This window comes from Prionailurus viverrinus, chromosome D1 (assembly GCF_022837055.1).
Source record: "Prionailurus viverrinus isolate Anna chromosome D1, UM_Priviv_1.0, whole genome shotgun sequence".
Lineage (NCBI taxonomy): Eukaryota > Metazoa > Chordata > Mammalia > Carnivora > Felidae > Prionailurus > Prionailurus viverrinus.
In genome coordinates, this window is record NC_062570.1 from 110,755,179 (window position 1) to 110,779,820 (window position 24,642).

At 58.0% G+C, this 24,642-nt stretch overlaps 1 protein-coding gene and 1 long non-coding RNA gene across 9 annotated transcripts in view; one reads left to right on the forward strand and one right to left on the reverse strand.

Annotated features, from left to right (window-relative positions):
* The first annotated feature begins 2,271 nt into the window (after nucleotides 1–2,271).
* SYT7 (synaptotagmin 7) overlaps nucleotides 2,272–24,642 on the forward strand; it is a 69,543-nt gene continuing 47,172 nt past the window's right edge. For all 8 annotated transcript variants that reach the window (XR_007156391.1, XM_047878642.1, XM_047878646.1 and 5 more), the window contains exon 1: nucleotides 2,272–2,476. Coding sequence is in view for 7 of the 8 variants with exons in the window: in XM_047878642.1 (XP_047734598.1) it covers nucleotides 2,446–2,476 (31 nt within the window). In the remaining variant the exon portion in view is untranslated. The remainder of the gene's footprint in view (nucleotides 2,477–24,642) is intronic.
* Nucleotides 9,111–19,729, reverse strand: LOC125176796 (uncharacterized). The gene is made up of 3 exons (XR_007156392.1): nucleotides 19,675–19,729; nucleotides 10,436–10,663; nucleotides 9,111–9,303 (listed from the first exon to the last, which is right to left on the reverse strand). It is a non-coding gene; the product is annotated as an uncharacterized LOC125176796 (long non-coding RNA).

Genomic DNA, 24,642 nt, shown 5'->3' on the forward strand with positions numbered 1-24,642 from the left:
AGTTCTTTCCCCTATAGAGACTTTGTCTCCACCATCTGTCGCCCGAGTGGTGGCCTCTCAGAGGTTCCGTCCCCGCCAACTCTGAAAAGCTCCATGATTCTAAATGCTTACAAAGATCTGTTGAGTTGCAGTGATGAATTCTGCTGTTGCCATCTGGACTCTCAGGTCGATAGGTGGGCAGATTCCTGGGCAGGAACCTTGCTATGTGGTGCCCGTTGACGACATGAGGTAGGGGTGGGAAGAAGTGGGCTATTTGGTCTTTACCAGCTAGAGCGCTGAGAGGGGCACCTGTGGGAGGGGGGTGGGGGAGCAGGAACAAGTCAAGACTGGAGACCCCGGAGTCCCAGCCTGTTGGCTTGGCTTTCTGGGATTTGCCAAAAAGGAGTATGTGGATATATACCGGATTCTTGGCTGCATGTAGGTAAGGACGGCTGCAGGGTATATGAAACACAATGGCCCTTGAGCAGGGGACGAGGGCTGAGATTTCTGGCCAGGGACTAATTATGGGCTAAGATCTTCGGATACCTTTTTTTTTTCCCCTTCCATTTTTAATTAGAACATTCAATCCAAGGAAATCTGTTCTCCACCGGAACACTCTTCATGGAGGTTTGCTTGGGGGAATTTCCTTATCTGTTTCTCAACGGAAAAGCTGTGGGTGGAGGTGAGTGAATGTGTGTATAATAGGCTCCATACAAGTTCAAGGGTATGGGGTGTGTGTGTGTGTGTGTGCGCGCGCGCACGAGAGAGAGAGAGAGAGAGAGAGAGAGAGAGAGAGAGAGAGAGAGTACTGGGGGAGATTGAGACAGGTTTGGCCCTGTGGGTGCTGGCTGCCTACTTGTGCTCTGGGAAGGTGGAGGTGTGGCTAGTTGTGAGCTGTGCAGTATAAAGTCAGTTAAGTGCATTTGTCCGGGTGGGATGAGGAATCTTGATTTTAGCTCACCTTTGAATTTCATTCACAGTGGAAAGGAGGGCAGGATGCTGTAGCTGGGCCAGGGGGAAGGGGAGATGCTTTGCCCTCCTGCCTAACCCCTTCAGTTTAGGGTAGGGGCGGGCCCCTTACTGTGCAATGCTTCAATGTCTGTATCTCCGGTGTTTGTGTGCCTGTGCATGTGTGTGTAGGGGGGAGGCGGTGGTGTGGTTGATTAGGTGTGTATGAGTGTGCAGGGAGGTCTCTGTACCTGAAACCACCCATAGTTCAGTTCCAGGCTTTGAAACTTTGGGGGAGAAGGGCCCCTTCTCCTCTCTGCCCCAGAATCAAACACTTGCCATTCTAGGGTTCACCTGATTCCCACTGGGCTGAACTGACAGAGGAGCTGAGAGAGCCAAGAGAGCCAAGAGAGCCCCCAGGGTTGGAAGGAGGGAATTCTTTCTTGCCTTGAAGTGCTGGGATCCAGGAAAGGGAAAGGGGGCCAAGTGAAGGAGCAGCACAGGAGAGGGATGGATGGACGGCTGAAATGTCTGTTTTCTTCCTTTTTTGCGGCTAGGTTGAGTGAAGAGGGTCACTAGGTCCAGTCTGCCAGTGGGGGTGGCGATTCTGGTCCTCCCTGCCCCAACTGTGTTCAAATTCAGGGGATGGCCAGCGTGGCGGACCCAGGCTCAGCGCTGGCAAAAAAAAAAAAAAAAAAAAAAAAAAAAAAAAAAAATCCACTCCTGGTTTTCGCGCACACCAGCCCGGCTTCCCGGGCCCGCCGCGGTGTCGAGTCCCGAGCTGACGCCCTCGAGCCGCCACCAAGCGGAAAACCCGGAGTGGGTTTCCACGCCTTTTGGAACGGAGTCAAAGGGCACCTCGGAGGAGGCGGCCGGCTACCCCGCCCTGCCGGATTCGAAGCCGCTGCCTTCGGGGGCGCGCCGGCCGGGCTGGTCGCGCCAGTGCGGCGGGTCCCGCAAGCTCGCAGGACCCACCCGAGGGCTCCGCGCCCTCCCCGCGGGGGCCGCGGGCGGGGCGCGCGGGGCGGCCTTGGTGCCCTCGGGGCGGCTCCGGGCGGCGGCGGGCGCGGGCTGCAGTGCGGCGGCGCGGCCGGCAGCGGGCAGCAGCGGGCGCAGGCGGCAGCGGTGGCGGTGGCAGCGGCGCTCGGCAGCGGGCGGGCGGCGCCGGCGGTGCCCGGGGCGCGCTCACACACGCGCTCACACACACACATACACACGGCCTCGTACACACTCACACACGCTCCGGCGCGCACACGCGGCGCGCAGGCCGGAGGGAGGAGGCTCGGCTCGGCGGCGGCGGCGGCGGCGGCGGCGGCGGCAGCGTGCTCGGCGGGCGGGCGGGAGGGCTGGCGGGCGGCCCCCGCTCCCCAGCTCCGCGGCTCGGTGCAGCCCGCGAGGCCCCCGCCCTCGGACCCGCCCCCGGGGGTCGTCCGGCCCCATGCCCTGCAGCGGCGGCGGAGCAGCGCGCGGCCGCGGGAGGCTCTGAGGAGCCCGGAGGGAGCCGGCGACGAGGGGACCATGTACCGGGACCCGGAGGCGGCCAGCCCAGGTAAGCGCGGCCCCGCGCGGGCTGGGGCGCCCCGCACCGGCAGGCAGGACGGCGGCAGCGCCGGGCGCCGTCTCGGAGCCCCGGCCCGGGAGCCGCACAGACTCCCTCCCCCCCACCCCCCTCCACGGGGTCATCCCAGCCCCGGGGGCGCGGGCTTGAGCTGCAGCGGCTCGGACCCCGGCCCCCGCAGTCCGGGCGCTGCCAGGCTTGATGCCCGGCGCCGGCTTCGCAGTGTCCCCACAAGGACCTCCCCCCCTCCCTCACCCCCCAGCAGCCCAAGGACAACATGTGTGGCGGAGCGAGGAGCCACTGCCCCCGCGGGAACCGGGCAGTACCCTCAAGAGGCACCCCCGGGTCCCCAGCACCAGTGCCCCCGGGTGCCGGGGCTGGGGGACCCCGGGAGGAGGATCCCAGGCAGCTTTGGGCCAAGGTTGTGGGCACCGAGGAGCAGACTGACATCGGCGGTGCCAACTGTGAATTGAGAGGGTGCCAGGGGGCAAGTGGGAATCTGGTGCAGCAGCAGGGGAGGGGGGCTTCGGAGAGGGAGGGTGGGGAACCGCAGGAGTGTGGAGGAAGGAGATAGGAGTACCTGAAGGGAAAGAGAGCAGAGATTGGCGAGATTGGGGGTGCCAGGGGAATGTGCTCCAGGGCTTGGGGGGGGGGGTAAGCAAAGAACCCCAAACTCACTCCGGTCCTGTCAGGGGAGGGAGGGAGAGAGGCCGGCTCCTTTGCCTTTCTCCCGAGGGAGCCCGGGGAGTGGCCCGGGAGCCCACGTCTGCTTGGCATCCTCAAAGCCAAGCCGAGGAATCTTTCCTCCTTCCTGGGGAAATTGCTCTGCCGTTTCCTCCTTGGCTCCTGACGCCTCCTCACACGGTGCCCACCTGTAGGCAGGTCCCCTGCAGCTCCTGCCCAGGCTGTCTCAGCGCCCACCTGGGGTGCCCCACCCCAGACCCAGCACCCCACCAGTCTGCCAGCTCTGGCAGCGGGAGGCGGTGGTGGCGGCCTGGGGGGGGGGGGGAGGGAGGGTCTCTGCTTCTGGGTTTCTCTGTGATGCTAAAAGCCAGACACCCGAGCCCAGGACTTGCTCCCAAATGAGGAGCCTCCAGGCTTACTGTCTGACCTCCCAGAGTTGGGGGTCCTGGGGGAAGGGACAGCTCTAAGGCCCTTCGCAGAAGGGGCCCAGAGCCCCAAGGCTTTTGAAGGCAGCCTGGTGGACACTAGCTTTGTCCACTCTTGTCCCAGCCCCACATTTGTTCTCCCTCTAGGGGCAGCCTCAGCCTGTCCCTGCCTCCTGAGGACTCGGGCTCTCACCACCATCAGATCACTGCAGCCCAGTGAGTCCTCTGAGCAGGACCTACTGGGTGCCAGGCATTGCACTCACTCAGCACTTGGGTGTAAGGGTGAGAGAGACTCAGTCTCCCTCTCTGGAACCTCATGCCCACCTATGAGTGTCCTCGAGGTGATGGCTGAAGGGACATGGCCTTTGGAGACCCTTCCCTTCATCTGTCTGAACCCAGGTCACCGACCCTGGCATCTTCCCCCAAGAGGCTGCCAGCTTCCAGTGCTTGGACCAAGGGCAGAGGCATTCTCTTGCCTGGATCACCCTCGAAGGAACCAGTAGCTTAGTTCAGAGGCCAGCTCTAGGGTATAAGAATGGAAGGGGGGGGTACAGTGAGGACACTCCCTGCCCCCTCACTCTGCCATGCTGGCGGCCTCCCCTTTCCTGGGAGGAACCCAATGGCCTGGGTCTGTGCCCTCATCCCCTCTCCCTCCTCCCTCTTTCCACCCACGCCTGGGCACCATGACATCACCACTCCCCAAGTACCTCTATCCCCTCCATGGAGGCCAACTTGACGTGCTTGGCATCTTCTGGGCGAAGGGCCTGGAACCTAGCGCTGCCCCTGGCACGCTGGCAGCCCCCAGGCCTCTCCCTCTTCCCCCTCCTCAAACAGGCCTCCCCCCGGGGGTGGAGACCTGTGGTGCCCAGATGCAGGTTCAGGACCCTCCAGTGCCAGGGGCGGGGATAGCACTGACTGGGAAACAGGCTGGGTTGAGGTTCACATCTCTCTGGTGTGGCTGTTGGTCTGATGGGGCCAGAAATGGGCTGGAGAGGGCAGAATCTGCCTATGATCCTGGTCCCCTGGGGCTCTCTGAGGGGCCCGAGTCATCAGTCTAGCCTTTGTACCCCCTGGCATCCCTGCCCACCTCCTAGAATCCCTACACCTCCTGCCAGACTACATCTCCCCTCTACCCCCAGCTTCCCTCAGGCCCCTCCAGACTCTGCTCCCCCAGGGAGGGCTCTGGGTCCCCCATTTCTGTCCCCCACCTCCCCTTTGGCTGGCACCTGGTGGGAGTGAGATATGCAAATTAATTCCTGTGTGACTCAGGCCCCTCCTTCTGGTGCCCCAGGGGCCAGTACCTTGTCTGTCCGATCCTCTCTTCCCACTCCCAGGAACACCTGTGGCCCAACCTTTTTACCATTTTCAGTCTCCTATGTTCTCCCACTTCCCAGGCTGGTTCCAGAGTGTCCCCGAGGTACCCCCTCCCTTAGCCAGCTCACTCTGGTCTCCACAGGATTCACCCTGCCACTGAGACCCTTCCCGGGAGTTCCCTACCTACTTGGGCCCAGGGCCCCAGGCACTTCTGGGATCTGTCTCTGCAGAAGCAAGGGACTGTGGGAAAAAGCCAGAGCCCAGTGAAGAACGAAGACCAGCCCCCTTCCCACACATCCCATGGGCTTCTGCTCCAAACTCTGTCCACCCTCCCCCAGCCGTGCCTGCAACCTCCTCTCTGTCCCCTCTCTGTGCCCTCCCCAAGGCATGCGGCCCTCTCCCTGCCCTCAACCATCATCCTGTGTTCATCCCGAAGCTGGCCTGGTCTGGCCTCCCTGTGTCCCTTGGACCCAGGCCCCAGGCCGGGCAGGGCCTCAGCAGGCCTGCAGGGGTCAGCGTTGCAGTGGGCAGGCCAGGCGGCTTCAGGGAGGGAGGAAGGGAGGGAGAGGTGACCTTGCAGTGAGTGAGCGCACAAGGCCAGAGAGGGAAAGTCTGGGCCAGTGCAGCAGGGCTGGGAGAGAAGTCCGATCCTGAGGCTGCCTGCCCTTCGAGCTTGTCCCTGGGGGTAGCAATACTCCAAGTCTTGTCTGGCCCACCTGTTAGTAGGCCCTGGCCTCCACAGCAACTCTGCCACAAAGGTCATTCTTAGGGAGTGTAGGGGACACAACGCATGGGGCAGTGGGCCTTGGCATGGTGGGTATCCTCTCTCAAGGCAGAAGGATCTGTGAGATTGTCCAGGCCAACTCTCCACCCACTGGGCACAAGTTAAGGGCAGAGGCCATTGGGTGATTCATGGGGCAGGAGTTAGGGTTATAGCTGAAAGGGCCACCAGGATTAGGGACCAGGGTTGGGGTGTGGCAAAGTCCGATGAGGCCTGACTCTGACCATTTTGCTGTCAAACTCTAGCCCCACCCCTATCTACCCCTCCACCCCTCCACACCACACCTCCCCCCCCCCCCCCCCCACCCACCACCGGCCCCATCTGCACAGGCCCAGACCGCCCCAGGCTTGGGCCCCAGGCTAGGACTAAAGAGCAAATGATCTCCCAAGAGGCCGTGACCGGGAGTGGGGGCCTGGGGCTGGGCAGATCTGAAACCCTGGGTGGGTGGGATGGCTTCTGTGGGCCTAGTGCCCCCAAACTGTGTGTTACTATGGAGACAGGACCCTCCTGGGCCTTGGGTCATGCTGTCTGCTGACCCTGTGGGAATAGCTTGACCAATGGGACTGGGTACTCAAGAACTGGGGGCTGGTGGGGAGGGAGATAGCTGCAAAGCCCCTCCCGGTTGGGGAAGAGAGGCTACAGCAGGCTGGATTGGGGTGGGAACACGCAGGCCAGCAGGTGACAGGTGAGGGACAGCTGGAAGGCAGGGGAACAGGTGGGTGTCAGGCCCTAGGAACCTGGGCCCTGCCCCTTGCCGACCCCGAGCTTGGGCCCAAGGCGCACGGAAGGCAATATAGAGGACCAGGGAAGGGCTGTGCCCCTCCGCACCCCGCACCCCGTCCAGCCCAGCCCAGCAGGAGGCCTTGAGGGAAAGGCAGGGGAGGAGTGGGCGGTTCCTTCCCTGTGGCACCCCTCCTTTTCTCCCACCCCCACTGCCCGCCCACTCTCTATTCTCTGAGGGACTTTGAATCCTTATTGAATCTGATGGACCATTTTCAATAACTGCTTCCCCCAGGGGAGTGAGCAGGGAGAGGAGCAGTGAGGGGGGCAGGAGGCCCAGTCCTGAGCCAGGGACTCTTGGCTGGAAGGGAGTCTTTGGGACCGTCTCCTCAGAGGCACCAGTGCATCCCAGGTGGGTGTGGGCAGCTCTGCTCCGTGGGCAGCACCCAGCAGGTGGCACATGAGGCCGGTGAGGTCAGCTCTCTCTGTCGTGGCGGTCACTGGTCTGGCCAGGTGCCGGAGCCAGCCCGTGCCAGGTCCGGCCCGGGTGCCCGCCTGCCTTGCAAGGGAACCCCAGCCGGTGGTGCCAGTTCCACGGACACAGAGGTGCCTGACCGTCCAGGCAGTGGGGGTGGCAGCCTTGCTGGGCCCCCGTCCAACTCATGTCTGGAGGGCATGGCTTTGGTCTCACCCAGCAGAATTCCCCAAGGGTTGGAACGGAGTTGGCAGACAGCTTGGGACCTGTGGAAGGGGCTGGATGGTGCCCAGAGCGTGCGCCTGGAATCCTGGACCCCGTTGGTTTGGGAGGTGGGCTGGCGGTCGTCGGGCCTGCTCTGGGGGGCTCTGTAACAGCTCCCACCTGGAGGGCCCCCTAGGAAGGGGTGCGTCCCCTGTGGGGCTGGGCGGGGCGCTTGGATCAGGAGCCGGGATGTTTGGGGAATTGATGTATTCTTGTCATTGAACGTGTGGGGCCACAGCGCGGGTGGAAAGCGAGGGCGGGGCCGGCGGGGGAAAGCACTGTGCCGTGTGTACCTACGTGCGGGTGCGGGTGCCAGCTGGACTGGGTAATAGCTGCGCTCGCTCGTCTGAGTGCCGGGCGGGCTGTAAACAGCAGCTAATGAGTGTATTTGTAGTTAGGTGCCTTGAGGTGCACGGGGAGTTGTGACGGAGAGCGCTGAGGAGGGCGCCTCCCTTGGCCCTATATATACCCAGGCAGGCAGGGCCTGTGCCCTCCAGGGGCCCCGCCTGCCCCCTGCCACACCCTTCCACCTGCTGGCTCTGAGGCTTCCAACTCCTGGGAGCAGGGAGGGCCTCACCTGGCTGTGCGACGTGCATCGGTGTGGGGTGTTGGAGCTTTGGTGGGTACAGATACGAGCATTTTCACGACAGCATGCGGGTCTGGCCAAGGGCACGTGCGCGCACGCGCACCTGTGTGTACTACATCCGATTCCCTGCATGTGTACGCGCCCCTCCTAACGAGCCCTGCGAGGAGGCTGCCCCCACCCCCATCTTGGTAGTGGTCCTGGCTCCTTTGATGCCCTTCTTGGAAGCCGCAGGAAGCTGGCGGCTCTTGGGCAGGCTTGGGGGGACAGGGGGTGACCTGTTGTATCCATCAGAGGAAACAGGAGGGAGAGGTCTGAGCCCCGGCCCCAGGGGGCTCCCACAGTTGCTACTTGCATCAGAGAAAGGGGAGACCTTGGGGCTTACAGAGAGCCCAGCCAACTCTCTGGTTCCAGAACCCTCAGGAGCCCGAGGAATGAGAGAGCAGGTGTGCCACCGGGCGGGGGCGGGGGCGGGGGGGTCAGCCCTAGTAGGTAGGGGTCTCACAGTGCTGGTTGATGAAGTGTGAAGCCTGCCCCCAGCCAGGATGGGGTGGTGTGGGGTATGGGAGACCACAAGGGGTGCCTGCGTGAGGCCCCGCATGGGGGGGAGCAGAGAAGAGAGCTCTGTGGCTAATGTGTCCAATTAAATTACTTCAAACCCTGCCGCGGCAGCTGCTCCCGGCGGGGCCCTGGGTACAAATTGGATCCGTCTCATTACCACGGGTGGTGTCAGCGGGGCCAGAGAGCGGTGGCCAGCTCAGCCAGCACTCGGCAGGCCTTCTCCCCCTCGCTCAGCCTGGGCCCCCGACAGCCCCCTTGAGCCTTTGCTCAATCCAGTACCCCCTCGGGTTTCCCAGGTCGTGCACACCTCCTCGCCATCCTGACCCCCGTCCCTGGCTGCCCAAGGGCCCCTCTGAGCCCTCACTTTCTTTCTCCAGGTATGGGGTTTCATGCTTTATAGGGGGTCCAGCGTAAGGAAGCCCCTCTCAGGTCACCCAGCACGTCCTGCGCCCTCCCTTGATAATAACAATAGCACAATAATAACAGCAGGAGTGCCTAGTATTTGCTAGGCACTCTGTGCACGTGCAGCAGGGGGTGGCTTGCTTAAGCGAGGTCTCTGGGGTCAAACAGCTATCTCTGAATCCTGGCAGAGACACTTGCTGCGCTGTCCCTGGAGCCCGTTACTCCACTATTCTGGCTTCAGTTTCTTTCTCTGTTAAATGGGTATGATGATGATTCTTATTTCCCCGAGGGTTGGAGGGTGAGGCTAGGTAAGGCGGGAAACATCTTTCGCAGAGAGCTCAGCACATAGTAAACACTCAGCCAATGACAGCTGTTATCTTGTCATTATCCTGCACCAAGTGATTGATGTCTGGGATGGGGGTTCCGGAAGCTCCAGGGAGGACATGCCTGCTTCAGCCCTGGTGGAGGAGGAGTCGGGGGGCGGGGGTTCCACTGAAGCAGTGTCAGTCAGCTACCTTCAGAACAGCAAAGATGTGTTGAGTGATCACTACGGGCCAGGTGCCGTTCTAAGAACATGACCTGTGTTAGCTCTTCTATCCACAGATGACTCTGGAAAGGGGGAGCTTGCAGTGAGAAGTTGGCTTGGGGTTCCAGCAAACACCAGCAGACCCAAAGAGCATGAGCTTTAGTCCGGGGCCTTGGGTTTTGAAGAAAGGCTAAGAGTTTGCCACGTGAGCAGTAGGGGTGAGGCATTCGGTGTGGCGGGGGACAGCACATGCAGTGGCCCGGAAGTGGGGTCTCGTTCAGTTGAAGCAGCACTGAGTGCTTGGACGTGGCCAGAAGGGAAGCTGTTAGGGGACACTAGCCGGAGTTGAGGCTTGGGAAAGGTAGGTTGGGCCAGATTGTGAAGGTCCTGGCATTCTGAAATAGGAAAACTGGGTTTTGTTTTTTTTTTTTTAATTAGGGCAATGGAGAGCCATGGACGACTTTCAAGCAGATCTCTATTAAAGAACTTTTAACTCTGCAGCAGTGTGGAGGGTGGGAGGCCTGGAGCCAGGCAGGTGTATGGAGCCAGAGTGGCAGGTTAACATATCTGTTCCCACCTTTGCCCGGCCCCTCCTGGGTCTCTCCCCTGCACAGGGCTGAGTCTGAGGCACCACGCCAGGAGGTCTGCAGCATTCAGCTGGCCTGGGGCCCTACCCTTGGAAAGCTTGTGGCAGGTAATGGGCCGTCAAGGGGACACCAGGTGCCAACAGGTGCAGATGGGCACTGCCAGGGGACTTCCCTAGGGATCTGGGGCATCAGAAAAAGCTTTCCAGAGAGGGACATAGAGCCAAGGTGGGCCAGTCCAGGGCCCAGGGGACACGGCAAATGCTCCTGGGGGTTGGATGTGAACCGCACCCCACACCACAGGCCTCTGGGCCAGTCCCTGGGAGAGCCGCACAGCTCACGCTGCCAGGCCTGAGCTCCAGAGCCCCACCAGAGCCAACCTATCTCCACGGCAACTAGGCAGGCACCTCCCTCTCCGTGCCCACGGCCCCTGGCACAGGGGCCCATTCACAGCAGGACTTGGGTACGCCTTCCCACTTCCCTGGGGCCTCGTCCCAGGGCAAACGCCCTCATAGCCGGCGCTGAGTCGCACACGCGTGTTGGTATTTGGGTCCATGTGCACACAAGATGTGTAACGTGCCCCCTACAGCAGGAAGCAGGGAGGCGGGGATGGTCTACACTGCCTACCCACCTTAGCTGGGGACTTGTTCCCTGGGGGTGAGGGTCAGGTGGGCACCGAAGAGCATGATGCCAGGATGATCCCTCAGGGGCCACGGCGAGGAAGGCAGCCCAGAGGAGTGGTTGGGCAGGGCTGCAGGTCGGGGAAGGTGGCGAGACAGAATCTCCCAGCAGGGCCTGGCGGGTCCACAGACCCCCTCGTTCTCCATGTTCAGCCTTGCATTTCTTCTTCACAGCAGTCCTGCGAGGGAGACAGCATTGCCACTTGTGTCCAGATGAGGACGCTGAGGCCCAGAGAGGACCCACCGGGGACCTGAAGTGTCCCACAAGGTCACTCAGTAGAGCAGGGGTGTCAGCTTCACTCCAAAGGCTGGGTCTTGACCATCAGGCTGCACTGCCCGGTGCCCCCCTAATCCCACTAGGATCCAAGCCAGCCCGTCTCTCGGCCCATCACTTGGAAGGGAGTGCTGGGAACTGGTGTTGGGACACAGAGGGGTCCCCAGTGCCTCCTTCAGTGCTTGTGGCATCCCCTAAAGCCTTTGTTCTCAGGTCCCTGGAGTGGGGCGCAGCTCCCTTCCCACCCTGTCTCCTCTCCCTCTCGGCAGGCTCAGTGGAAGGTTCCTCTCAGTCAAGGGGAGGCTCTGAGGAGAAAGGGAGGAACCCCTCACTCGCTGCTTGGCACCTGCCAGCCCTGGAGGAGCCTGATGAATCGGCTGTGTGTGGCCCCCCCCCCCCGGCCCCATTCCTCCCTCTCCAGCCCCCGCCTGGTTGGGGAGGTGCGAAGGAAGCGATTTCACAGCCTGTCAGCTGAGGCCTAAAAATACCCAGAACTCCGAGATGCTTGGGCAGGGGGAGGAGAGAGCAGGGACCAGGCTGGGGTGCTGAGGGGGGTGCAACAATGCTAACTTGGCCAGAGCAGCCCTCACGGCTCGAGAGCCCTAGTCAGACGTGATGGGCAGGGATGCCCTACATCCCCCACCTGACCCCATTTCTGGGTCTTGAGAGCTCCGGCCCTCAGACCCAAGGGAGGGCTTAGTCTCAGACAGGAACCGTGGCACCCAGGCCCTTCAGAGCCTCTGGTCGATGGCTCTTTCTCCCTCTCCACCCCTGAGTTGGCTGGCATCTTTAGGCCGTGGGAGCCAGGCTGGGCCTGTGCCTGCTTCCTTCCTGGAGAAGGTGCCTGCTTCTGTTAGGGGAGAGGCGTGAGGAGGGCAGCGTGGATGGGGGTGCTGGCAGGCGTGCAGTGTGATGTGCGAGCCACCCAGGCACTGGAGGGGGGCAGAGGAGAAGGGGTGTGGCGGCCCGCGTCACTGCCACGTGGCTGTGTGCGAAAGCCTGGCACAGGCCCCCCTCCCCCACCGCCACGAGGCAGCCAGTGCCCGGAAAGGGGGGCACGTGTGTGTGCATGCGTGGGGGCCCGCTGGAGCTGGCCTGATCTAGGTCCCAAAAAGCTCATGGACACGTATGACCGGGCGGATGTAGCGAGTCCAGACAGAAACTGGGCGAAAGCCCAGGCGCAGGTGGAGAAGCATCAGCAAACACGTGTTGCATCCGGCAGACACATGAGGGTGTGTGTGCTTCCGTGTGGAAACATGATGGCATGTATGCCCGGGCACAGGAACATGGGAAGGCCTCTCTGGGGCCCTAGGCAGGAGCTGGGAGGCTCATCAGGGAAATAATGGGGTTCATGGGGTGCCTGTGTGGCTCGATAGAGCACGCAGCTCTTGATCTTGGGGTCGTGAGTTCAAGCCCCACGTTGGGGGGTTGGAGGTTATGGATAGTGCATACGTTAATTAATTAAAAGAAATTGTAAGTAATGGGGCTCAAATCCCAGTTCTGCCATGTACTGGTTGGCTGTGTGACCTCGGGCAAGTCACTTAACCTTTCAGTGCTTCATTTCTCCGTCTGTAGAGTGGAGGTGATAACAGCACCTACTTCGGAGGGCTGTTGGGAGGATATGATGAGTTGATGTATATAAACTGGCTGGAACTGTGCCTGTCACCGAGTCAGCACCATGCACATACTAGCTCTTATTATCGGGTTCTCCCCTTCAGTGACACAGGTGGGAGCGCCAAGTCCAGAGAGGGCAAGTGACCTGCCCAAAGTCACACAGTAAGTGAGTGGCAGAGCCAGAGTTAGAACCCAGACTCCAGTGCCTTAGGACGGGGCTTGTTCAAATTTAACTTCATGAGACCGCCCCCGCTTTGGACCACAAGAAGTCCCTACAACACAGAACTGTAACCACATTGGCATCTGGGGCCTAGATTCTGCCAGGGCTGGGCTGGATCATGGGAACTTGGGGATCTGAGCATCTTCAGATAATGCCAGGGTGGATGGGTCCTCAGGGCAGTGGTTAGACGCCTGATTTAGAAACATGCCTCTGATTAGCCTGTGGACTTGGCCAATTACTCAGCCTTCCCGAGTCTCAGTTTCTTCCCTATAATGGAATAACAGTAATACATACTTTATGGGGTTATTGTGGGAAGAAAATGAGATCCTGCATGCAATGCTTTAAGTGACTGGAACATTGTGCCTAATAAATGCTCGGTAATGTTAGCTGCAATTATAACCCATGCAGAATGCTCCCACCCAGTGCTCCATAGATGGTGACTTCCTGGGACGCCCGGCTGGCTCCGTCAGTTAAGTGGCTGACTCTTGATTTCGGCCCAGGTCATAATCTCATGGTTTAAGCCCGGTTCGGGCTTCACAGCACAGAGCCTGCTTGGGATTCTCTCTTTCCCTCTCTGCCCCCGCCCCGCTTGTGTTTGCTTGCTCACTCACTCACTGTCTCTCAAAATAAATAAACTCCTAAAAAATGGTGGAAAATTGCTTCTCTCTCAGCCTCTGACTACCCTTACTCCCTTCCATACTTCACAGGGCTTAGACTGCTCAGGGGCAGTTTGCAAGCATCCAAGACCCGTCTCTGCCTCCTGTTACTGGTTTTGCCCAGAAAGGAACAGGACCCACCACTGGGACTTAGCCCCTGAGCCCTCTACATCTGGCCTCATCACCCACTTGGTATATGAACTTGGATAAGCACCATTTCCTCTCGGGTCCTGGCTTTTTCCTTCTGTAAATTAGAAAGGCTGGACCCCATAGTCCCAGATCCTCCTGGTCATGTTGCTGTGTGACCCAGGAGAGTCCCTGGCTCAGCTCACTGGAGGGGGTGGCAGGTTGACAGGAAGAGAGGTCGGCAGGCTTCCCTGAGTGAGCGGAGCATCTGGGGCCTGAGCCGACTGGTGGCCTGCCATCATGCCAGCCCGCACCTGTGGCTGCGTAGGAGGGCATGTGGGCCCGACTGGCTGGGCACTGACATTGGGGAGGCTCAAGGACGATGACTAGAGAGAGCCCTTCTTGGGGCCCTGGGAGCTGCCACTCCAGCCGTCCTCCCCCGCTCTCCTCCCTGTCTCCCCCGGGCTTTCCTTCAGCAATTCCTCCTTCCTCCCTGTCCTTCCTCTCTCCTTCTCCTTCCTGGAGTCTCCCAGTATCTCCTTCTCTCTTTCCTCCTCCAATTTAGTAATGTTGACCATTTTCCAGGGTGCCTCCTTCCTTCCTCTCCCTCTGCAGAGGGGAGATCTCTCCCCCCTCCTCTGTCTCTCAGTTTCCTGAGATTCCTCCTTTTTCCTTCCTACAACATGGAAGAAATGTCCCTGTTTCTCTCGATCTTCCTGGCTGCCCCTGCTGCTCCTGAGCCTAGGTCTTTCTCTTACTCTGCAGGGGCATGTCTAGGCCCCTTCATTTCTTGTCCCCTGGCTCTCTCCCACTTCACAGTCCCTCCTTCCCCAGTGTCCCCACCTCTGCCTCCATTCTTCCAGTTCCTTGGTGCTCCGTACTCCTCCACCATCTCCCCTGCCCTCAAAAGTTTCCCAGCCTCCTTCAGATGATGGGGCTGATGGGGCTGAGCCAGGCAGTTTCTGTGGCTGGTGCTGCTATTCAGTACCTCAATAACCCCCCACCCCTGTGAGTTCAGAAAGGGGGTCAGCCCAGGGCCCAGGGACTGGCAGCCTTGCCTCCTAATTAGTAGGAAGTAATTGCCTGGAGAAAAAAATTTCATTTAGAATGAGACTCTGAGATTCCAATGTAAAGCAGAGCCAACTGATGGCCCCTGGGGACCAGGAGAAGAGAAGCAGCCGAGGTCAGGGTCTCGGGAAGCCCCTGGATCCCTTCCCTGGCTTGCCCCCAGGACCCCAGCCTTGCAGAAATAGGGAGAGAGCCCTGGGCTGGGAGTACCACCATTGTCATCTGAGTTTGGTTCCACTACTCCTTGTGTGACTGAGGGCAAGTCACTTATTTCTTTGTGCCTTAGTTTTCTGTCCTGTAAAATCAGAAAAATGCCTCGGTATCATGAGGGTTGATTCGGACAATGGCTATGAAAGCACTTCGCGGGCTGTAAAGTGCTGTGGGAGTGTGAGGTGTTACTGTGTTCCTCCAGTCTGCCCTCATAGGAGATGTGAGGATGTGGAGGGGTGGAGCAGTGAGGTTTCCAGAACATGGAAGGATGGTGAGGTGGATCCTGCGGAACTGAAAGATTAAGGGCAGACAATGGGGTTTTCTATGGCAGTCTCAACACACGCCAGCTGCACCACCCTGAGTGGTCACCTCACCTCTCTGGACCCCACTTTCCTCATCTGTAGAATGCTGATCATCATGCTTCCTCCCGGGGAGGGGTTGTAGTTTTAAAGGAGATGAAGTCTGCAGAGCTCTTAGCAGTTCTTGGCCTATAGTAAGTGCTCAATAAATTATATTATCTGTATCTACTGTAATTGAAGACTGTTATCTTTACTCCCTACCTGGACCCAGAGAAGCTGTGATTTGGGGTATTGTCTTAAGGTGGTTTTATTTGTTTTGCTGTTTGTTTTTGGAAAGAGGGGAATTTCTACACCCAGTGGGGCTAAAATAAAGCAGTCCCTAGAAACACCAAGCAGATCTGCTTATCAAAGAGGCCCAACCTGTGGCGTAGGGAACAGGAGTGGGGTGAAGCTGTGGCCTTCTTCCCTGACTCCCACTTTCTCCTAGAGAAGGGCTTTAGGCAAGTTTCTCATCTGGGTGGGTGTGAGGTAGGGAGCCTTTGCCCTCAGGGAGGCCTATTACAACCCTTTGTGTTCCTTTTGGTAGGTTTGGCTCTACTGCAGGGAGGAAAAGTGTTTGTTTAAACTGATCTACCCCACCCTTCTGGGAAGAGGGAGCAGGAAGTTTAGCGTGGTCCGGGTTGACCACTGGGTTGAGTCTTTGCTATGAACCAGGCAGTATGGTGCCCCAAGGCGGCCTAAACGCGGTCGGACTGTCTGGAACGTGCAGGTTATTAGGCAGCGCTGCAAGCACAGAGCGCCATATTTTCCCGGAATGGCTGAGGGGACGGCGACGGGGACTGTCTGCCACTCCTTCACCCGCCCAGTTGCCACCGCGGGGGACATTCTGTTTCTGCTCTAAGCGCAGTACCCGCACCAGCCGCCAGGAGGCAGTTCGGCGGGCCCCACTTGAGGGAATGGGATATGGCATTTACCTTACCGGAGAGGCTTTTTTTTTTTTTTTTTTGGTCATGAGTCGGACTGCTAACTGGGTCCTCAGTATCTGAGGACCTCACTGGGGAAAGGGAGCTCTTGAAGTAGCCTGGTCGCTTCCGTGGCTTCAGCTCATGGCTGATCGGGGAGCGATTGGCAGAGGAAAGTGGAATCACTATGCTGCAGTCCTGGAAACAGCTCCGGTTCTTTGGATCCTGCTCGTTAGGGGCAATGCAAAGGGCAGCCTGGAGGAGGGAGCTGTCAAAGGACAGAAACGGGTTTCAGCACCAAGGACAGGAGTGCTGCGACCCGCCCCCCTGCTTCAGCACCGTGGACAGATCCCAGGGCGGCGCACTCAGTGGCTCCTTCCTAATATTTGTGGTGCAAATGATAGCCCAGAATATGGCAGAATGGCACCTCCCAGAGGGAATCTCAGTCACCCTATGTTCTAACGAGGAGACTTAGGACCAGAGAGTTGAGTTAGTTGCCTAAGGCCACACACCCACAGCGATACAGTGGGTGGCAGAACTGGATTCAGAGCCCCAATGGTCTCTCTCCAACCATTTCTCCCCACCTGGATTTCCACTAGATCTCTCCCTCCTTCCTAAACATCCCCGGGAGCAGCTTCACATTCGGTTCTATCCTTAAGAACCCTTGAGCTGGCAACTATTAAGTGTGCCCTTTCCCCCACCAAAACCCCAATCAAGAATCTGAATCCCAGGATGGAAGATTCCTAGCCCCTGAGGTTTTCATGGCTCCCAGCATCAGGTGGAAGGGTGTCGGGGCAGGACAGGTGCCCTGGCCTGTAAGGAAGGATGAGACTTGGGGAGCTGGAATTGAGTCATCAGCGAGAGGAACTCTTAAGTGCTCTGAGATCCTCAAATAAAATAGAGCGCACCATTCCAACCTCAGCTTCTTTGCAGCCGTGTATTATTAATAACAATAAGATGCTGACTTAGGCCAAGGCACAACAATGCATTATTCATAGGAGTAACTAGTGGTCAGGGCCTGCACCTAATCATCACACGTCCCTGATCCTGCCCCTGCTCCACACTCCTGGTGGAGAAGCCCTCCACCTGAGCTCCTCGTTTGTTGGGCTCCTGCTACACTGATGGACATGATCATTTTCACGGCTGCCCAGGTGGCTCTTCGGCTTTGGGATCAGGGTGGGTGGGGAGGGTGACTGATTCTAGGCTAACTCAGAGCTGGCACCTGGTCATGTTCATCCTGAATGGCTTTGACCCTGATGACTTCCAGACTCAGCAGCTCTCTGGAGTCTGCAGATGGTCTTTCTCCCCCTCCCCATCTTTTGAGGCTGAAGACTGAAGCCAGGTACACCAGGCTTCCGTAAGCCAGGAATTGTGGGAGGTGGGGGTGACTGAGGGGAGGGGTCACCAGGCAGAGGATACCCCATCACCACTAAATATGGCAAGAGATGTGACCCCCTAGGTAAACTCTGGAGCACTTTGTAAACTCTTCTGCACTGAAGAAATGGGAGACATTATTACCAAAGCCATGTTGTCTGCTGGAAGAGAGAACCAAGGTAGAGAAGGCATAGAGAATGCATGGATGAGGCCTTTGTAGCTCACCAGGCCCTGCTCCCTTGATGAGGAGTCAAAGTGCTTGTGGATCCTGACATGTCCCCGTCCAATTTCTTGCTGGAATGGCTCCTGGCCCATCCGGACAATCCTTCATTCGCTGTTTACTCACTTGGCATCTCCTCTGAATTCTAAACCGTCTGCATCCAGCCGGCCTCTGCGGCCCCTGCCAGAGCTCTCTCCCTAGCTCACTCACGCATTATCTGTTTTTATTACAGTCAAGGTTGAGGAGGCTTGCTCGTGCTAAGCCCCTATTTTCAGCTACTTGTAACTTTCCAAAACAATTCCCCTTGGGCCTCCTCTTTCACCAGCCTTGCTCTGGCCCCAGGTGAAGCCTGAGGGGTTGTGGGCGTCTCCTTGGATTTCTGAAGGACGCTCAGGGAGACTGTCCGGAGGGCATGGGGGTAGGGTGGAGGACCAGCTTTCCTGGGAAATGAATGCCAGACTCTCTTTCTCCTCCTTTTTCTTTCTTCCTTCTACCTACCCATCTTGTTTTCTTTTTCCCAAGGTGGGTAGCCTGGAGGGGGAGCTTTAGAGTAGAGAGAGGGCAGAAAATTTGGCATGACAGGCAGCCCGGAGCCTGGCAGTTTAAGGTTCAGAATTTTGCTCACTGGTTTTCTGTTGCTTTCTGCCCAACTCTGCCTTCTTCTGACTTTGTGTGTGTGTGTGTGTGTGTGTGTGTGTCTGTGTGTCTGTGTGTCTGTGTGTCTGTGTGTCTGTGTGTTGGGTCGGGAGGAGGAAAGGAAGGTGGGAAAGGTACTGAAAATGTCCCCCCTTCCCGTGCCCAAATGTCCCTAGGGATGGCAGGCTCTGCACTTGTAAATGCCCCCCCTCACCTCCCCCCATCTCTATCTGCTCAGTAGGCACGTGGAAGGGTGCTTCCTTTGAAAACCTGTGACTCCAGTTTTCACTGCTTTCCACCTCTAACGTCATCACGCAGCCACCAAAGGATAGGAGGGAGGCGCCGGGGCATGATGTGTCGGAAGTAGTGCAGAATCAGGTGGGAGGAGGCAGGATTAGGATAGGAAGGCGCTGGCAGATGTAGCCCCAACCACCCCCAACATCACTCGGCTTTATCTCGGGAATAGTGGTTGTGCCCTAGGCAGTATCAGAGACCCGGGCCAGGCCGGGCCGGGCCGGGTGCGTCCTGGGCTACCCCACCCTTCTCTGTTTCCTGCCCATCTGTGTCTAACCCCAGGGGCCCACCCCCCAGACTGTTTGGGGACGTTTAGGGGGACTGAACCTCTCTCTAATGAGGGTGCTTTACTAAGGCTGCGGGCTGGGCCAATGGAGGGAAAAAGGGTCCCCGGGAAGGGTGTGTGTGAAGTGAGTCTCTGAAGCACCAGGAGGAGTAACTCAGGCAGGGCTCTCTTTGGTAAAACTCTGGGGGGAAATTCCTCTCCCTGACCGCTTTTTTATTTTGTGTTCACTCAATTTCTTTCTTCTCTTGGCTCTGTCCTCAGAGTGACTAGGTTCAAGGCTCAGCTCCCCTCGGGTGGAACAAGAGAGAGAACGAGCTGTAGGGTTTGAGGTTTACAGACTCTAGGTGCATCCCTGGCTTTACCTCTCTGCTGCTCTGTGCCCTTGGGCAAGTATTTAACCCTTCTGAGCCTCAGTTTCTCTCTTTATGAGGCGAGCATGAGAGTATTTACCTCCAGAGGGGTCCTAAAGACTGTAAACATGATTCAGTGTGGAGCACACATCGGTGCTGGGATGAAAGGTATTTGGTCAGGAGAGCAAGGGCCTGGGATCTGGGGATCCCCAAAGAGGGAAGCAGTCTAGGTTGGGAGGGTGTGGGGACAATGCCGGAAGGCCTGGATATGGAGAGTGTGCGTGTCACCAGCCGAGAATGCAAGAGCAAGCAAAGTGTGGGGGAAAGAGTCTGTGTGCACAGATTTCAGCATGTCCAGCAGCTTCCCTGTGTCATATCCTGGGCTGAGGGCTGTGGGAGACCCCAGGCGATGGGGAGACACGATCTTACCCCATTGGCTCCAACCCCCAAGGAAAGAGCATCGGACAGAAGATCAGTTAATTCAAGCTTGGAAAATGACGAGACTGCTGTGAATCCCTGGCCATAAGGAAGGGCTTCCCGGAAGAGGCTGGCTTACCTGGGGCCTTGAATAACTTCATGCATCTGTTTGTCACTTACTTACCCAGCCTCTCCCAGGTACCAAACCTCGGGCTACAGAGATGAGTGGTGGGGGTGGGGGTGGGGGGTCTCAGCCCTCCAGGTGTTCCCAGTTGGGGGTGGGGGTGGGGTGGAGACCAAGTGCTAATTATTAACCCACAATGATGAATTGTCATAGTTACAGGGGAGGCAGAAAGGCATGTGGGAGGGAACGAAGACCATCTTGGTCTAGGGATACTAATGGTAGAAGATGGAAGGAAGGTATTCTAGGCAGAGCAAAGAGCTCGTGCCACAAAGCCTCAAGAGTGAAAGAGGTTAGCCTTCTGGAAGGAAGCAGAAAAGTTAGGTGTGGCTAGGTCACGCTGTAGCCCCTTGTGGGAGGCTGTCACACCCTTGCGCTCAGAGGGCAGTCTCTGCAGCTGCGGTAAAGGTCAGGCTCACTTTGCCTTAGTTCTCCATACCTGTTTCTTCCTCTGTGACATGGGGCCAACAATGGTACCAGGTTGTGGAGATGACGTGGGATGGCATGTGTAAGCTTCCTGTCTGCCACAAAAGGTGCATGCCCAATTCACGTGAGCTGTTATTTTATGTCGACAGGACCCCAGCATGAGAAGGCAGGGTCTGTTCTCATCGCTTGAAGGTGAACCTCTGAGGTCCCAAAATGGGCTTTACCTGGGGTCACCAGCCAGGGGCAAAGGTGTGACTTGAATCCAGGTCATCTGCCTCCAGGTCTATTCCCTGTCCTGCTGCTCTGCCTCAGGACAGACGCGGGGGGATGGCTCGGTCGGTGAAGCCTCCGACTTCAGCTCAGGTCACGATCTCATGGTCCATGAACTGGAGCCCTGTGTTGGGCTCTGTGCTGACAGCTCGGAGCCTGGAGCCTGCTTCAGATTCTGTGTCTCTCCCTCTGTCTGCCCCTCCCCTGCTCACGCTCTGTCTCTCTCTCTCTCTCAAAAATAAACATTAAAAAAAAATTTTTAAAAACAAAAGGACAGACAGAATTTGAGTAGACGAATAATGGGCAGGGGAGAGAATCGCAGGCCAGAGGAAGTGCGTGAACACCTAGGCCACATGATGGCAGAGTGGGCTGGACATCTGCTTGTGGCCAGGCCATCGGTGTGTGTGAGCGTGAGCACAGGTGTCCATGCAAGGGGTGAGTCTCCACGGCTAGTGCATGTGTGTGTATTTGTGTGTACATGGGTATCCGTGCACAGGTGTGTATTTTTGCACGTGTGTGAATGAGCACGGGTATCTGTGCAAGGGGTGAGCCTCTGTGGCTTCTGTGTGTGTGCGTGTGTGTGTGCACGCGCGCGCACCTGCATGCACATGTGTGGGGTGTGGGCTGCACGGCTGTCTGTGTCAAGAGTGTCTCTGAGGCGTGTGCATGTGTGTGTACGAGCTGTGGGTGTCCATGTCTGTGACCTGTGTGTGTGTGTACCTCCTCCCCCTCTGGGTCCCCTCCTGTTCTCCCCACCCCCCGGGCAGCTGGTGAGCCTGCCCTCAGAAGTCCATTCCCTCTCCGGCAGCTCCCCAGGGCATCCCAGCAGCCAGCAGTCCTGTTTGATTCTGTTCATCCATAAATTATGGCTTACTGAGGAGATGAGAAGGAGTTGGGAGTGGGGGCAGAGCTCTGGCAAGAGACGGGCTCAGGTCTGCAGTTCATACCTGAAACCCAGCCTGGCTCCCAGCTGTTGCCCCCCCCACCCCCCACTGGCCTCCGCCCTCCCCCTTCCTGCCATAGGGATTCACTGATGCTCTTGGTCGTGGTCGAGCCCTGGGGCAGGGATTGGGGTGCCCAGAATTGAGTAAGACGTGACCCCTGGCCTCTGCTGTCCCGTGGGGAAAAACTAGATGTGTATCTACTTCAGTATTTTATTCAACACTCGTTGAGCGCCAGCTCCGTGGCCCAGACGTCTGTAATATAGGGCCGACGTGGTAATGCTATGATAATAGCTAGCATTTATTGCCTACTTATTTTGTGTCCGGCACTGTGCTAAGCGCATCATGTGTGCTAATTCCTTTAAACCTCACAATTGTCCTATGAGGCCCGTACTGTTTTTAGCCCCCATTTACAGATGGGGAAACAAAGGCACGCAAAGTTTAGGTCACACATCGCGGAAGAATAAGAGCCAGGAGTTGAACCCAGAGAGTCTGGCTCCAGAGCGCTGGCGCTTAATCACTGCACCCGAAAAGAAGGGCGCAGGCGCAGGGTGATGGCAGCTCAGAGGCAGGAGAAATTAATTCCCACTGGGGATATTATGGAAGGCTTCCTGGAAGAGGTGCTTTTCATCTAGGTATAGAAAAAGCAGGAACTGTCAGGCAAAGGTGGCATGGAGGAAGAATGAAGGAGGTCCTGGTGTGTGTGTGTGTGTGTGTGTGTGTGTGTGTGTGTAAAAGAGAGAGGCTCAAACTCCGTCCTGCAGTCTCTCCCATCTCTTCCTTCCCATCTTGTGTGGGTGACGAGCGGGATACCATGCAAGCACTGAACATTTGACAATATTTACTGAGTACTTCCCATATGTCAGCCTGTCACAGAATACCCGGAATGAGCAGAGCAGATACAGCCCTTGCCTTTGTGGACCCTGTAGTCCGGGACAGAGTGGGTGCTTAATAAATGGTAGCCTCTGTAATTATTATTCTTAGAGGCCTGAGGTTCTTACTCACCCATTCTTTGAACAAGCATTTGCCAAGCACCTGCTGTAGGCCCAGCTCCCTCCTTGGTTCTGGGAAGACAGTAGCGAACAGAGAGCAAGCCCTACCCTCAAGGAGCTGACATTCTAGAGGGGAAGACCACGCATGAGCGTCTCATCCACGCTCAGAGGCGGGCTGCCTTCTCGAGCACACAGGCTTTACCCTGAGAGCTCCTTGGCTGGTGGCGTGGCCAGGAACACAGGCCCCATCCACAGGACCCTGCCGGATCATCTTTAGTTCTGAGCTCTAGTCAGCTGACGTGCCCGCCACAGGCCTGGGCAGAGAGGCAGCAACAAACCTGAGCTTACACCTCACTCCCAAGACACCTCGGGGATCGGACCCGGGAAGCCTGGCTCACCCTGCCGCCCGGGCCTCCTGATGTCATCTGTCTGCCCTTGTCTGTGTCTCAGCCCCGGGACCCAAGATGTCTCCTCTGTCCAAGGGTAGGTTGTGGAACCCGGCCCTGTCAAAGGCTGACGAGGGCTGCAATATTTTCTTTCCCCAAATGTTAATATGCTGACGCTAAGGGGACTTGAAACCATGTATGTCATCGGAGGAAGGGTTAGAAGGGCCAGAGCGGCTTTGCCTGGAGAAGACCGGAAGGGGACATGAGAGCTGTCGGCAAGGATTTGGAGGCCTGTCATGTGGCAGAGGGAGCCGGCTGGTTCCCAGCAGCTCTGGAGGGCAAGCTGGGGAACGAGGGGGGCCTGGGAGGGGGAGTTCTGGGGAGACAGATTCTGCTCAGCACGAGACACAGCAACCCTCCCTAACGATGCCTGTTTGTGGAGGGCCTGCCTCCTTCCTGTCACCCACAGGGCTGCCCAGAGGGTTTGCGCATTGCGGGGGGCCAGACTCCATGATGGCCGAGGCCCCTTCCAGCCCCCAACAGAGTAGCTCCATGCTGTGGGAATGGGTTCGCTCCGGCTGGCAGGCAAGAACCCACGCCAGCACCCCTTGATGGCAATGTCACTTGCTGGCTGAGGACACCATGTCACTTTCGGTCACAGCATCAATGCAATTTGCAGTGACACGCATTTGTTCCACCCTGGCTCCGAGGGCTCTCTGGGGGAAGCTGGGGGCCTGGGCGGGGGAGGGGTCAGACTCGTTGCCTGTAAGATGACAGCATCCACCCTGTGCTGTCGAGGATCCTAGGCTCCCCGATCTAGGGGGGTCAGCTCTTCCTTAGCAACCCATCTCTTTCTTCAAATGGAACTTTCTACAAAAACCAAGATGTGAACCAGGGAGATGGTGCTGCCTTGTTGAAGAGGGCTTGAGAGACCATGGCCTCGTCGGCTCAGCATCCGCCTCCGTAGCCCCAGAGAAATTCCTGGGAACCCTAAGAGTTCCAAGGGGCACCCAAAGCAAAGAGGGTAGCCTTTGAACTGGGCTGCCCGGGTTTGAATCCTGGGTCCCCGACCTGCTACCAGAATGACCTCGGACAAGGTTCTTGACCCTCTTGTGTCTCAGTTTCCCCATCTGCAAAATGGGGACAACCGTAATGTTTACTAAAGTTGTTTGAAGGGCTGAGCTGTTACCCCGCGGGGAGCACCTAGGACACCTGTGTCGTCATCAGAGGAAGGGGCAGCTCTTTCACAGATGAAGGCATTGACGTCCGAGAGGTTGATCGCCTTGCTCATGGCCACATCTGGCTAGTGGCCAGAACGGCCTCAGACTCGTTTTCCTAGACTCCAAGCCCAGTGCTCCTTCTGGATGCCCCCAGAATGCTAATTGTTTAAGATGGGCCCTCCCTGGGTCTCTGGGGACTGTTCCAAGTGTGTGCTCCCTGGCTTCTGGGATTGATAGGCTTTGTCCTCAGGCGCCCTCTTCCTACAGCAGGGGTCGAGAAACAGTTTTGAGACAGCCCTTTTTTGGCAGAGAGAGGAGGTAGGCGCCTTTGAGAATCGCCCCACGGCCAAGATGTATGGAGGGGGGGCGGGGTGCATGAAGAGCGTGTTAGAGCCGAGGAGCCCAGCTGGAACGGGCCTCCTACCACAGCACCACAGCTGCCACAGCAAGAGCTTGCTAACACCCCCTCTGATCCTGCTCAAAAACCTTCCATGGCTCCCATGGCCTGCGAAACACAGCAGGCCCCTCAGCCTGACAGACAAGCCCCTTCCCCATCAAGGCCCCACTGACCTAGTCCAGTTCCTCATACAACGTGCTTGACTCCTCTTTATCCCTTCTCCCCTTGGCTCTTGCTGCCTCCTATGCCTGGAATATCCTACCTCACCTCACAGCCATCCACCAGACCACACCGAATACCCCTTCTCGCGGAAGCCTCCCCAGATAGCTCCCTAGTCCA